Source organism: Quercus robur, chromosome 12, assembly GCF_932294415.1.
Source record: "Quercus robur chromosome 12, dhQueRobu3.1, whole genome shotgun sequence".
In the NCBI taxonomy this organism is placed as follows: domain Eukaryota; kingdom Viridiplantae; phylum Streptophyta; class Magnoliopsida; order Fagales; family Fagaceae; genus Quercus; species Quercus robur.
In genome coordinates this window covers 19,911,659-19,925,990 of record NC_065545.1, presented here as the reverse complement: position 1 = coordinate 19,925,990, position 14,332 = coordinate 19,911,659, and the positions used below count along the sequence as shown (strand labels likewise).

The following is a 14,332-nucleotide window of genomic DNA, read 5'->3' as shown; positions in this document are numbered from 1 at the left end:
TATTACTCTAGAAAACCCCAATATATAGAGATTGCTTAGCTCCATAGGTCTCCTCGTTTACCTTTCCCCAAATCCCAATTCCCTCACGCTAAATAAATAGTAATCCCAACACTCCAAAATTCCAAATACCCTTTTCTTTTCAATTTCTGTGTGTGTGTGAGATATACGCAGTGGGAAAAACAAGGTCAGTGCTTCTCTTTCTCTCTCTCTCTCTCTGATTTACAACAGCAGAGAAGCATAGATGAATAAAGAAGAGAATTTGAGGAAACAAAAAGGTTTCAACTTTCAATCTTTTTTTCCTTTTCCTTCACTTCTAAAACCCTAAAATTCTTTGCTTTTCCTTTTTTTCTAGGCATCCAAACAGACCATTGTGTGTTTTTATTAAAAAAGATTTCTTTTTTATTGTTTCTGCTAACGTTTTCGCACCAAAATTAGTTATAAAAGAACTGAATTTTAAAATTATTATTTTTTCTGTAGTATGAAATTTAGTCGATTGTCTCTATAATCAGTAATTAAAGTGCAGAAAAAAGTAAAAAGATTGTAACTTTTTTGTTTTTGGTTTCAATTTATGTGCAGATAACAAGTTATTGGAGATGGGTTTCAAGTCAGTTTACAAATGCTTACAGGAGATATTTCCAAAGGTATTAAATTTCACTTTATTGAAGCATTGGGTATCTTAATTTAAGGTTCAACTGAGTTTGCTACTTGTTATTTATGTTTGTTGTTTGATAGTTTTATGCACTCTTTTTTTTGTGTTTTTATTAAAGTGTTTAATGTTTTTTTAATGAGAATTTATATGTTGGATTCATTTTGTAGTTTATTCAAGAACCATTGTCTATATATTGTTGAGAATTGTGAATTTTATGTGAATCAGAATTTTTTTTTCAAAGTTTTATTGTGAATCTTGGATCCATGATCTTATCCTCTACTTTGGTAAATTTATGGGAATAATATTGTGTTTTATTAGCTACTTTGTTTTTGTAATTAATGAAAATTAGTTTTGTAAAATGCTTGCCTTTAGAATTGGTGTTGAATTTTGTTATTTTTCTTTTAACTGACTTGAAGCTTAAAGTTTTAAGAATTAATATTTGAGTATGAAAACCTTTGCAATTGTTGTTCACGTAGTGTTTCTTATGATCAACACTTTACTCCCTACGGTTATTCTGAATATTTTCCTGTCTAATCCAATTCAACAACTTTTTTTATTTATTTTTAAAAAAATTTAAAGTCTGACTGAAGACATTTTATGGATCTCATTCTGCCTAGGTTGATTCTCGCTTGCTGAGGGCTGTAGCTATTGAAAATTCCAAGGATGCTGATCAAGCTGTGGATGTTGTTCTTAAGGAGATAATCCCTTATTTGTCCAGTCAGTTTGGTGGTCCTGTTAATCCTCATGAAGATTTTTTGACTAGTGTTAGTCCTCCTGAGGATAATGAAGGTATTCTCAATTTTTATTGAAAACCTTCTGCCACTGTAATTTATTGAATTCTGATTCCGTTAGTTGCTGCAATTGCTCTATTGTCCACAATTTTTAGTTCATCTTGTTTTACATCTGCCTTAGCTTGCAGCCACTTGTTTGTTAAAAACTTTTCTTTCCTTTTTTGTTTTTGCATGTATTAAAAGGGCTGCCATTACATTGGGTGAATTGATTTGAGTCGCTTGTTTATAATATATTATATGCTGAATGTGCAGTTGAATCTGAGGACCAGGTTGTCTTGTTGAGACAGCAGCAGCGGACAGTTGACAAAGCAGATGTGGGGCTGTCTTCAGAACTACGTTCAATTGCTAGTGATGATGCCAAGGTAACTGAGGATATAGGTGGGGCACTTCATGTGGACTCAACAACTTTGGTTGAAGTGCAGAATGATTCTATGGATTTAGATTTCTATGATGCAAATGATGGTAATGATCAATCATGTGGCCATACTGAGAATGAGGAAGTGATTTTAATTGGGATGACTCATGAAAACAGTGCCAAAGTGGGGTTGAATGAGATGGTCCATGTCACATCAAGTGCTTTGTTGGATGAAGGAAACAATGACCAGAAACACTGTTGTGAAAATACTGAAAGTGATGAACTGATTACTTGGGGAGCTTGGAAAGAAAATCATATCAAAGTTGGGTCAGAGCAGACCCACCCTGGCATGACAACTGCTTTGATAAATGAAAAAGATGGTGTCAGAGGTCTTGACGTTCCTGTGGCTGATGACTTGGATGTGGTTATTTGTCTAAAAAGTGATGAAGAAGAATCATGTTTAGATAGCACTAAGGTGAGGATGCCTATGGCTCAGCTCTTTACTTCATCTGTTGAAGAAAAGTCATCAGTTTCTTCAGTATGTGTTAAGGCAAAAATTGGTTCTGAACCTTCTGTTACTGAGTGCCATGCACAAGTGTCCAGTGGTTCTGCTGATGTTACTTCCAAGCAAGACTATTTTGTTGGTGACATGAGTGATATTGAGGATGAGCCTACAACTGGCACTGTTGTTACCCGATCTGGCCAAGTATGTAATCTTGATCTTCTTGAAGAGATCATTGAAGATGCCAAAAATAACAAGGTACTACCATTAGATTTACTAATTCTAAGCTTTTGAAGTTTAAACAAGGATCAACGCCTTTGAATTAACTGGAATTTCAGCTGTATTGTTTGTCAATAGCATCTTGTTGTATCTAATTCTTGTTAAAATTGATTCACTAAATGGTAGCTTATTAATGATGCTTCCTAATACTTTTTTCATGCTCAGTGCGTGTTTTTCATGTGAAGCTTTCCTCTTAGCACTTGTATTGATTAATCTGTTTTTCATATATGATGTTTGCTCTTTTCAGTTTTGTGATATCATTCATAGCCTCGTTGCCTTTGTGCATAAGTAGTTGGAGAGTCCTGTGAATTTTCTTTCTCCCAATTGGGCAGATGATCATTGTGCCCTGCATATGTTTATGTTCCAATCAGTCTTTTTGTCTAGTTGAATTCAAATTCTTTGAGATGGTGAAGATACTTAATGTTGCAGCACCTTGCCTTTTGGTATGTGTATGCAAACCTTAACTGGTGCAAATTGTAAACTGGATTATGGCTTAGTTAGAGATACAGACACAGGTTAGATGATAAAGCAAATAAAAGAATGAAAGGAAGACGACATGAATATATATATCTAGGTAGAGTTTCTCCTGTATGTCTTCAACTTCAGGGGGGTATTTTTTAGTTGTTGGATAAAATTTTGTACAATTGTTTTATTCACTTTGATGATTTCTCCACAACAAAATGAGAGAACACTATTTTTTTTCTCCATTTGATAGGTCTGGTTTTTTTTTTTTTTGGGGGGGGGGGGGGGTGGGGGGTAAATTTAGGAGAAATGGTATGGCAATATGAAATCAGAATGATGAATATGGAATTATGCATAATGATTGATGACTTGTGTCTGCTTTTGACAAAGTTAACGCTTCTTGTTTGTGATCGTTCATAATGTTTAAAACAGTCACGGCTTTGGGTTTAATTTAGGAGAAATGGTATTGCAATAGGAAATCAGAATGATGAATATGGAATTATGCATAATGTGACTGATGACTTGCATCTGCTTTTGACAAAGTTAATGCTTCTTGTTTGTGATCTTTCATCATGTTTAAAAAAGTCACAGTTTTGGGTGGTTTTATGCTTGACATAGGCTCATTGCATTCCATAATTAGCTCTATTAACCGTATGCAGATTTTTTTTATTAAGATTTAAATTTTCTTGCCTTTTGCCCCCTTGTATGTTTGAAGGTTACTAATGACTTATCAATGGTGCAGAAAACCTTGTTTTCAGCTATGGAGAGAGTTATCAACATGATGAGAGAAGTGGAACTTCAGGAGAAAGCTGCCGAAGAAGCCAAACAGGAAGCTTCTAGAGGTGGACTGAATATTCTGGTCGAGGTGGAGGATCTGAAACAGACGTTGGTGCATGCAAAGGAAGCAAATAACATGGTTGTAAAATACCCAATGAATATTCTATTTAGATCCACTAAATTTTGTTTTATTTACAAATCAGTTTTTTAGTTAATAAGGATAAGAGCTGAGCCCTATGTCTTAACCTCTGTAGCATGCGGGAGAAGTGTATGGAGAGAAGTCGATTTTAGCGACTGAAGTGAGGGAACTTCAATCTCGCGTACTCAGCTTGGCTGATGAAAGGGACAAATCCCTTGCAATTCTCAATGAGGTATTTAACATTTTGTTACATCTAAGCTGGAGGCTTTTGCAATGCGCGCTTTAAACTACAAATATTCTGCAGTCAACAACTTATTTTGCAATTAATTTTCCTACTAATTTGTTAGGCTTTCATTTGGATGGTGGGGAACATTGTACGTTTATCTCGAATAAGGGCGTCAATTGTAGGATTTCAAAGTTTATGGTGTACATTGTAAATGGTTCCATGGTACCGTTTACACTTTACAGTAGTTTGTTGTAACTTGTAATAAACCTATAACTAAATACAGTGGCTTTCATATTAATCCACTTTGCTAGAGGTTTCTTCTTAAAATCAGCAACGGCCAAGAAATGCAAGAAAATGTTATTTTGGTTTGCACCCTTAACTTAAACTCTGTGTAATTGGATTTTGGTTTGAGCTCTTTAGACAAAGGTTCCTAATAAAAAAAATGTATAGATGCTGTCAACAACATTATTCTTTGATGATGATAGTTATATGTCAAATTATATGAAGTTGCAAAAAGGGTGTAATCAATATTTGAATATTTTTTAATTTGGATTCATTATTACCCCCTTCAGATGCACCAAAGCCTAGAAGCACGATTATCTATCGCAGAAGAGATGAGGAAAGCAGCTGAGCAGGAAAGGCTAGATAAAGAAAAATCTGCACGAAAAGCTCTTGCCGAACAAAATGCTATAATGGAGAAGGTGCTTCAGGAGTCAAAGATACTAAAAGAGGAGGCAGAGGAGAATTCCAAGGTAGCAATCGATTTGACTCACCATGGACCTCTTCAATGAAAAAGAAATGACTACAATTTTTGACCTAATCAAATTTGTGCTTATTGCAGTTGCGGGAGTTTCTAATAGACCGTGGTCACATTGTTGATATGTTGCAGTAAGTTTCTTTGTTTCTTTTAAATGAAGTTTTGATTGGTACTTCACTGTTAAGACAAACAATAGAGGTCCTCCATTGTCTTTTAAAGTGATTGATGTGCTAAGCTTTTGAAACATTAATACCCTCTCCCTCCTCCAAACTCCCAATGCTGCATGTGTGCGTGCACACAAACACACAACACAACTGTTATAGTTAAGCATTCATGGGAGTTTTTAGAAAAAAATTCGGTTTGAGGTTGGGGTGGGGGATAGAGTGAAGCTTTGGACAAATCAATGGTATGGGGATTCTCCACTTCAATTGACATTTCCGGTTGTGTATGGGATTGCCTCCAATAAAGGGGCATCAGGGGCCTCTTCTTTTGAACGGTTGGGGATAGAGGAACGGAGAAGCTGGGATGTTCGTTTCATTCGGAGACCAAATGATTGGGAAATGGGTGGTGTGGATGCATTTCTTCGTACTTTGGGCTCTAATTTACTTCCAACTGAGAATGGAGATCGTATGCGATGGAAGTTGTCGAAGAATGGGGATTTTGATATCCGATCGTTTTATAATAAGTTAAGAGGACCCTTGCCCATTATATTTCCTTAGAAAGGTGTTTGGAAGGTTAAGGCCTCTCGGCATGTTTTTTCTTTGTGTGGACTGTTGTTTGTGATAAAATCCTTACAGGTGACAATTTGAGGGGTAGATGGATGGACTTTGTTGACTGGTGTATTATGTGTTGTTGTAATGGGGAGACGATGGATCATTTGCTATTGCGTTGTGGTAAGGCTTACCGGTTGTGGAGTTTGGTGTTTAGTTCTTTTGGGATTTCTTGGGTCTTGCCAAGATCAGTTGCGGATACTCTCTTTCATTGGTGGAATTGTCCTGGAAAGCATTCGTCTAGCATTTGGAATTTAGCTCACGTGGTGTCTGTGGAGGGAGTGAAATTGGAGGACTTTTGAGGACATGGAAAGTTCCGATGATCAGTTATTGGCTACTTTCAGTGGCTCTCTTTTTGATTGGTCTAGGACTTGGGGACTCACCACTAGTGATTCTCTCCCTATGTTCATTAGCTCCCTTCTTTGTAATTAGTATTTTTTCTTTCTGTTTTTTTATCATCTTTTTCTGTACTTTTTATCTCTGCCTTATGATTTTAGCATGAGGTAGTTTCTTTGAATATACATCTTTTTACTTATCAAAATTAAAAAAAAAAAAAAAAAAAGTCAAAACAAATAGAAACTTTATAAGTTGTCCAAATTTACTACTGTATAACATGACTGACACCACCACTACAACTATTTGCACATTCTATATGCCACTTAGTTCTTGGCAAAGTTTGGTCAAAGAAATTAAATCAACATTCTTTAAAAATAAATTTAGTATTTTAAATTTGGTATCTGCTTAGGTGAACCCTACATAAAAAATAAAAAAGGTAGAAGTTATTTTGTAGTTTATTTTTCCAGGTTCTGTTCCGTTGCTACATGTATACATATGTATGTATGTCATTGTTTTTGTTGACCTTGGAAGGATTCAGGTAATGAAGTGTTGTCATTTTATCATTGTGCAGAGGAGAAATTTCTGTTATTTGTCAGGATGTGAGTCTACTGAAAGAGAAGTTTGACGACCGTGTTCCATTAAGCAAATCTGTTTCCTCAAGCCAGACTAGTTGCATCTTAGCTGCTTCTGGCACATCTGTGAAAAGCATTGTATCTGGTCTGGTTCCTGAGGGCACTTTAGCTTCTTCAGGCTCATCTGTGAAAAGCATGGAATCTGATATGGTTTCTGAGCACAGTTTAGCTTCTTCAGGTTCATCCCTTAAAAGCGAGGCACCTGTTTTGGTTACTGAGCAAGGGAAGTCATCTGAGACGCCAAAGAGGACAAGCCCAACACCCTCTGTTGACAGCCTATCACCAAAAAGTAGACCTGAAGTGGAAGGAACCAAAGCTGATCACCAAGCACTTTTGGATGATGGGTGGGATTTTTTTGACAAAGATGCAGAATTCGACATCTGAGGTGCATATATTGTGAATATGGCAGAATAAAATTCATAGGAGTCCTTTTTATGAGTTGTAGTGATCAGCTGTCTACCTTTATTTCATTTCATTTGCTAGTTAGGATTTTAATATTAGCACCGCTGGTTCTATACATTATGATATATGGTAAACTGGATGCTGATTACTATCTCCAGATTCTATTTTGTACAGTGCATATCTTGAACAATAATTGGAGAATTCTATGCAGAATCTGTATGCAAGGTTTTTTTTTAATAATATGAGCCATACGTGTATGTTAAGATCTTTAGAATTTTATTGACTCTAGGAATTGATTGGAAACTATGCATACACAGTAAGGTTGTTTTGGTAGTAAGGGGGGACTGATAGCTAATGGTCCAGCAAAAAATCTAAAAAAAATCTAAGCGTGTTATGATATTTAGATTTTTCATGACCCATGTCTTGGCTTTTAAGCTTTCCCAAATTTCTGTACGTGTAACTCTTAGCATGTTTTGTCTCATTTGGACTAGCATTTTCTAATGTTGCTTCCATAGATTCCTGATCTCTGCGAAGTGAAAATTACGTTTGATTGTATATTTTTAGGAAAATGGGTTTCTCAGGCCTGTTTAATCCAGATGGGATTTATTAGACAAAGAAATTCATTTGCAGGACCAAGTTTGATGCCGATACCCTCTCTACCTAATCATTTATTAATCTTTGAGTGAGGCATAGGGTGGGAGTTTCTTGCTTATCAGCTTTGTCCCTGCTTAAAACCTGATTTGGCCAAGTTGATAAGATGATTCATTCCAACTAAACAAATTGCTGAGTCCCAAAAGAGAGAGGAGATATTTTATATATCCGGTGTGAGTTAAGTTACATATACCTGTTATCTAAGGTAAATATCTATAGATTCTAAAAAAAAAAAAAGGTAAATATCTACATAAAAAAGAGGCCAAATTTTTTTTTTTTTTCTTGCATGAGTCAAAGGCTTTACTTATGACATTAAAAATTAGTCAAACTTGGATAGGAACCTTGTAATAATAATTATCTCATATATCAAATATATACCTCGTCTGTTACATAGTATGTGGGCTTTATTGTTGTGTGAGACTCATACACTGTAAAACAAAGGATGTGTATATTCTATGCACATACATTCTTTGAACCATGATAAACTGAACCATGACGTTTATCGTGGCAATTGGTGCTACGGCTTCTTAGAAGTAAAACTTTGATTTGACCTATTTAAGGCAACAACAGAGTTGAATGCATATTTGGCTGTTATGTCATACATCCATTGATGGTTAAGAGGTAGCTGGAGTCTGCAGAGGTAATTGCTCCAAGGATGAGATGTGTCACCACTCACCAGATTAAGTTTCATCTTTAGAGAGTGAAGGGCCCAGCAAGTTGAAAAACAGTAGCTATGAGAGATACATATACACACTAGCAAAACATAACTTAAACATGTAGCTAATTCAGCTTTCTTCCTATGGTACTTGTCTTTTATACATCCACTGGACATTCCCAGTTTGATCTGATTTTTGTCTCTTATAACCAAAAATACATCAAATCCTGCTTTACTCAATGCTAATTAAACTCCCACAAGGCCACAGCTCCCAGGTATACGAGCTTCCACCTAGTCAGTTAGGCAAAGACTAATTGAAGGCCAAGCTTCAAATGGAGCTCTAACTGCTCTCCAAGAGCTTAGTCATGCCAACATAGGAGAATCACTGTACATCTCCATATGAGATAGAGCCGTGCCCGCCGCTCTCTAACTTGCTTTGAGCATCGTTGCCATGATCGAACCTTCAAACTCCTTGTTGATGAGAATGTGTTAGCTGCCATGTCTGCCTATGCTGAAATGGAAGAAGTAAACAAATTTGGTGCTGTAACTAGGAACTTTGGTTGGTATTGAAGTTGTTTTGTGGTCCTGAGGGGGTCTTGGGCATTTAGGCCTTATATAGAGGGAGAGGGAGTGGGAGATATGAAATAATCAATATGTGGTGGGTGACAAATGTTGGCCTCTGGTTGGGCTAATAGGAAAGGTCCCATTGTCCAAATAAGAAGACAAGCAGACCTATTATCTTGTCTCCTTGCCAAACCCGCATGATAATGATCTCTCATCAACTTCTGCTCAAAGAGGGTCACCCTTGTCTCGCATGGATGCATGCGCATTAAATACAAATACTAAGTTTGTTTTTGTAATTAATTTTTTTTTTTTCAAATGAGAAAAATACCCCTGATCATCTTTTTCATACATATTGTTATAAATTTTATATTTGTGAAGACACAAAAACTATATGATTTCTTTAATGCATGCACCTGTTTGTTCCTTCACTTGATTTGATTGTAATCTCTACATAAACCCAGCTTATCCATTAATCAAACTGGAAACTGAAAACTACTAGACAAATTGCAACTGTTTGTTTCAACAACATTCCTTTTATTTATTTATTTATTTTTATCTTCTATATTTTGTTTTAAAATGACCATGAGCTTATTTACAGACTTGAAATCGTGATGTAATACCAAGATCAAATGATAGATGGATGATTAATTTACATCGATTGCCAAAAAGGGTACTTTCATATTCTAATTATTAATATTTTGTTTTTATTAGAAATTAATAATAGTTAACATGAGGTCATAGCAACATTTTAATATGATGAAAATATAGATGTCAAAGTGGATAGACAATAGTAATTAATAAGTTTATCACAAAGACACACTACCTTACGTGTTTCATTGATTAGAGACTATTATCAGCATGATCAACACGATAGGTAAGAAGGGTCAACCAAGCCAAAGGATCATTTCATCATTAAAAGTTGAAAGGCAAACTGAACAATTCACAAATCCATTTGTCTAATCTAATCTAGTCAATAACCCCAACCTGGATGTTAAATTATATTAGCTGGCTCAATAGATGTTGATTATTGGGAATGAGAGGTGGGGATGAAGGATTAAAGCTTTCTACCAATAATCTGTAGTGTAGTGTAGTGTGTGTTTGAGAGAGAGAGAGAGCGAGAGAGGGTTGACTTCAACTTTCACATTATATAACTTAGAACTTTTTTTTTTTTTTTTCAATGTTAAATCATTCCATAATTTTTTATTAGATGTATTTTTTTTTTGCTTGACAAATTCACTATTGACTAATATTTCTAACATCATTCATGCTTGCAAAATTTCAAAATATTAAAAGATTGATAACTACATAATTTTAAAAAATGTTTAAACCTCAAGTTATTTTGTATTTTAAAATTACACATCAAGGATTAATTTATACATCAAACTAGTAAATAATATTGATTAATATGAAATTTAGTATGTGTTAAGAATAATGAAAACGTGTAATCCAACAATAATATTTTCAATATATTTATATAATAAAAAATTATTAAGTGATGTAAAATTAACAAAGAATTACACTAGATGTAACTTGATTCTCTCTCTCTCTCCCCCCTCTCTATATATATAAAACCAGGAGAATGCATAATCTAACTATGAAAATTTGAAATTATTAATAAAAAAAGTTAGTATCAAGTAGTAAAACTTTGGCAAAAGTAAAACCAAACATATAATTATTAATTTATAAAGGAACCATTTATTCCATTTGCAAATTTGTATAAGATTTCTTTTTTGTAAAAATGGTGTTTGGCATTAGTACTTGTGTGTCATATATAGCAAGATCTTCATGATAGAAATTTAGTTCAAAGAATTTGCACCATATGCAACACCATTTTTGGCACTGAACACATCTTCATGCTCTTGTACCCATTCTCATCCAGTCACCAAAATGTCTAAATCCAATGTTCTTACTAGCTAGACATTGATTCTTTCACAGTTATAGATTGATATTGATTTGCACTTCGTCATTATCTCTATGTCTAACCCAGTGGTAATATCATCATCATCATCATTCATTTTCTATTACGACATGGTCATGGTCAGTCACAGTTGTACCCTCACAAAACTCCATGATCACGTGCACCATGTCGAGCTAAGCTAAAACCAAAATATAGTCCTAGTCAATCCAACATGCCGGCCACTTATCATTGCTGGCAGTGACAAACCAGTTCAAAGTCATTTCCATGCAACACATCTTTTTGAAAATTGAATCCCTACTGTCACAACTTTAGGTCAACACAAATGTTGAGCCCTCACCTTCAACATTTACTTTACTAGGGCTACGTATGTGACACCAAAGGTAGACACATTGGGCCAAGTTAGAGCAACCCTATTCAAATTTAGAGAATTTGGATAGCAACAAGTCTGATCCAAGTCACTGTCCATGGACCCCAATGAATAAAGATTCTCTCTATCTGGGCCTGGCCCTCATGCAAAACTATGTCCCATTCATAAGGACTACCTTAAAGAGTGGTTCAAGCTTTATCTATGTTGAGAAAATTTTGAAGGGATAAGGTTTGTGTGGTGTGCTAAAATGTGATAATATGTAGCTGATATAATAATCTGTATTTGGAATTGGATGGACCAGATGAGTGTTGATCTTATGATATGGTTTGATGATTAGGAAATTAAATGCGCACGTGAAATAAAAAAGTTAAAGAGAGAAGGGAGGAGAGGTGGTTGACAACATTATGTGTAGGTGTAGCTACAAATTGGTGTGAGAAGTGAATGTTGTGGACCTTGTGGTTATGCCACTTTAAATGCACTTTGTTAGTTGAAGCAGTAAAAGTTCAAGCTGTATTGGGAATTTTAGAGGCAGATATCAGATTGGGATGAAAGATTGATCTAGTTTGTCATGGTTGTTGTTTACTTGTTAGAATAGGTCTTGCTGCAAGCCAAAAAGTAAAGAATTCCATACATAACAGGGTTCATTGTAGTTCATGGCTTATCACTTTTTCTATATTTTTGAAGTATGCTAGTCAATAGGAATTTCAATGTTTTGAATTTTAAGTCTGCAGTTTCTACTGTTTCAAGTTTCAACTGCTTATGTATTTGTACCATGAATGAAATAATCTTCTCTTTTTTTTTTTTTTTTTTTTTTTTTTTTTTTTTTTTAAATAATTAAAATAAAAAAAAATTAAAAAAAAAAACCTGCCGGGAGAAGATCCTTGGGTAACACACAAGTTTTTAGGCCAAGAAAAAAGGGGGAAAAAATGCAAATGAGAAATTTCAAGAAGATAAGAAATTATAGAGAAGCACTATTGTCCACAACATTTTCATAACACTTTTATAACAAATCATAGGTGATAAGTTGTTATTGGTGCTAATTTGAATCCACAACTTAAATTACTTTTTTGTTCACCGTAATAACTAATAACAACTTGTCACTTAAGATTTTCTGTGAAAGTGTTGTGGACATAAACATTTCTCTTATAAATTATAAGATAGAGGCAAATCTATAACTCATATTTTCCAGGTGATTGAATCTAGTGGGATTGCTATCCAGTAATTTCTGACAGTTTATTTGCTAAGGATGAGGGGAAAAAAAGGGATAAAAATTAGTTTTGTACTTTTGTTGCTTATTTGGTTAGAACATTGACAATAAGAACTAAAAAAATATATCTTTTAGCAACTCAAAATACTATTTTATCTATTTTAACACCACACTTTAGAGCATTCACATCAGCTCGTTTAAAAAATTCCGTCTATTTTATACCAAAAATCTACTTTTTCTATTTTACACTATCACTTTTACAAAACACCCACATCAGTTCATCTATTCTATTACCCCTCTTATTTAAATAATCAATTTTCTTAATTATTTTATTATTTCTCTCACCTCACTCGTTTTTATATGCGCTCTCTCTCCCTCTCTATCATATTTTCTGATTTCTCTCTCTCTCTCTTCTATCTCTCCATACCCGGTCTCTCCCTCTCGGTCTATCTCTCTGTCTCATCTCTCTCCCTCTCGGTCACAAACCAATCCACATCATCACAGCTTCGATCACTGATCCACAGCTCCGATCACAAGCATCGATCCACAGCTTTGATCACAAGCATCGATCCACAGCTCCGATCATCGATCCATAGCTCCGATCACAAGCATCGATCCACAGTAGCACCGATCCACAGCTGCATCGATCCATAGCTCCGAGCTCCGATCAAGACCCATACCCACGAGCTTCGACCAAGCAAGACCCACGAGCTTCGACCAAGCGAGACCCACGAGCTCCGATCGTTTCGATAAGCATCGATCTGTCTCTTTTTTGTTTTTCCGTTTGGGTTTGTTTGTTTTTCCGTTTGGGTTTTTTTTTTTTTTTAGCAAGTATATCTCTGTGTTGGTTTTTAAGCACCAATCTGTCTCTTTTTTGTTTTTCCGTTTGGGTTTGTTTGTTTTTCCATTTGGGTTTTTTTTTTTTTTTTTTTAGCAAGTATATCTTTGTGTTGGTTTTTCTGTGAGGATGTGTTTGTGTGCATCTGAGGAAAAGAATTTTTTTTTTTAGCAAGTATATTTCTGTGTTGATTTTTTTTGTGAGGATGTGTTTGTGTGCATCTGAGGAAAAGAAGATGAGGAGTTGAGGTCATTGTGCACGGAGAAGAGAGAGAAAAATTGGTGCGAACGGAAATTAATAAAAAACTAAATACACATGCTACAGTGCCTATGTAAATTTACACGGGTACTGTAACTCGTTGAAAATTTTAGATAATTATGCATGATTTTAGATGGACTGATGTAGTGTGTTTTTTGCTTCAAAATGTGTAAAAATGGTCAAAATGTGTATTTTACACATTTATACACAATTATCTAAGAGCTGATGTGAATGCTCTAATACTCTCAATATCAAAGGTCTTATTTTACGTTCAACACATTAAAATAATATAAATAACACAATAAAATAATATATCCAATAGAATAAATAACAATCTCATCCATCGACACATTAAAATACTATTTTTTTAACACCACACATAGAAAATTATTTTTTGTTTTAAATTTTAAGCTACAGTGAGCTACTATAGATAGCCCACTATAGATAACGGTAGCGGTAACTGATAGTCAATTATTTTGAGTTTAGCTTTTTTGCTGTACAAGGCATTTTGAGAGTATTGGTTGCTAAATTGACTTTTTAGTCCATTTAGCAAGGGAATGCTCCAAAAACTAAAAAGTGGAGATAAATGGCAAAAGACTAGAAACCAAAGTAAAAACTGCCAGCCAAATGGACAGGCGAAAAGTTGCAAATCAGCCTGTTGTCAATTTTTAATTATTAATGAAAACTTTTATTTTAACTTCGATTTTTTTTTCCCATGGGCCACTCAATAGCGTTCCCAAAGTCTTCTCATGATAAGGACCTTGGTTCATATACTTGCACACTCACTAATTTTTTTT

General features: G+C 34.8%; 2 protein-coding genes across 3 annotated transcripts; one reads left to right on the top strand and one right to left on the bottom strand.

Moving 5' to 3' along the window:
* LOC126710396 (uncharacterized) lies at nt 1-7,334 on the top strand. Of its 2 annotated transcripts, none has more exons than XM_050410827.1 (9): nt 1-184; nt 577-641; nt 1,267-1,438; nt 1,693-2,555; nt 3,781-3,954; nt 4,070-4,186; nt 4,753-4,932; nt 5,022-5,068; nt 6,615-7,334. In XM_050410827.1, the coding sequence occupies exons 2-9, from the start codon at nt 594-596 to the stop codon at nt 7,057-7,059; spliced, it is 2,046 nt and encodes a 681-aa protein (XP_050266784.1). In that variant the 5' UTR covers nt 1-184; nt 577-593; the 3' UTR covers nt 7,060-7,334. The 2 variants fall into 2 exon arrangements, with proteins under 2 accessions (XP_050266784.1, XP_050266783.1); XM_050410826.1 differs by having other exon boundaries at nt 1-275.
* A 1,111-nt stretch (nt 7,335-8,445) lies between these two features.
* Nucleotides 8,446-8,981, bottom strand: LOC126710397 (small polypeptide DEVIL 14). Its single transcript, XM_050410828.1, has one exon. The coding sequence runs from the start codon at nt 8,881-8,883 to the stop codon at nt 8,743-8,745; it is 141 nt and encodes a 46-aa protein (XP_050266785.1). The 5' UTR covers nt 8,884-8,981; the 3' UTR covers nt 8,446-8,742.
* Between the last annotated feature and the right edge of the window lie 5,351 nt (nt 8,982-14,332).

Coding starts and splice junctions, on each gene's coding strand:
- LOC126710397 (XM_050410828.1), bottom strand. CDS start 8,883: ATGGCAGCTAACACATTCTCATCAACAAGGAGTTTGAAGGTTCGATCA.
- LOC126710396 (XM_050410826.1), top strand. CDS start 242: ATGAATAAAGAAGAGAATTTGAGGAAACAAAAAG. Junction 3,955..4,069: donor CAAAGGAAGCAAATAACATG/GTTGTAAAATAC, acceptor TAACCTCTGTAG/CATGCGGGAGAAGTGTATGG. Junction 4,187..4,752: donor CCCTTGCAATTCTCAATGAG/GTATTTAACATT, acceptor TACCCCCTTCAG/ATGCACCAAAGCCTAGAAGC.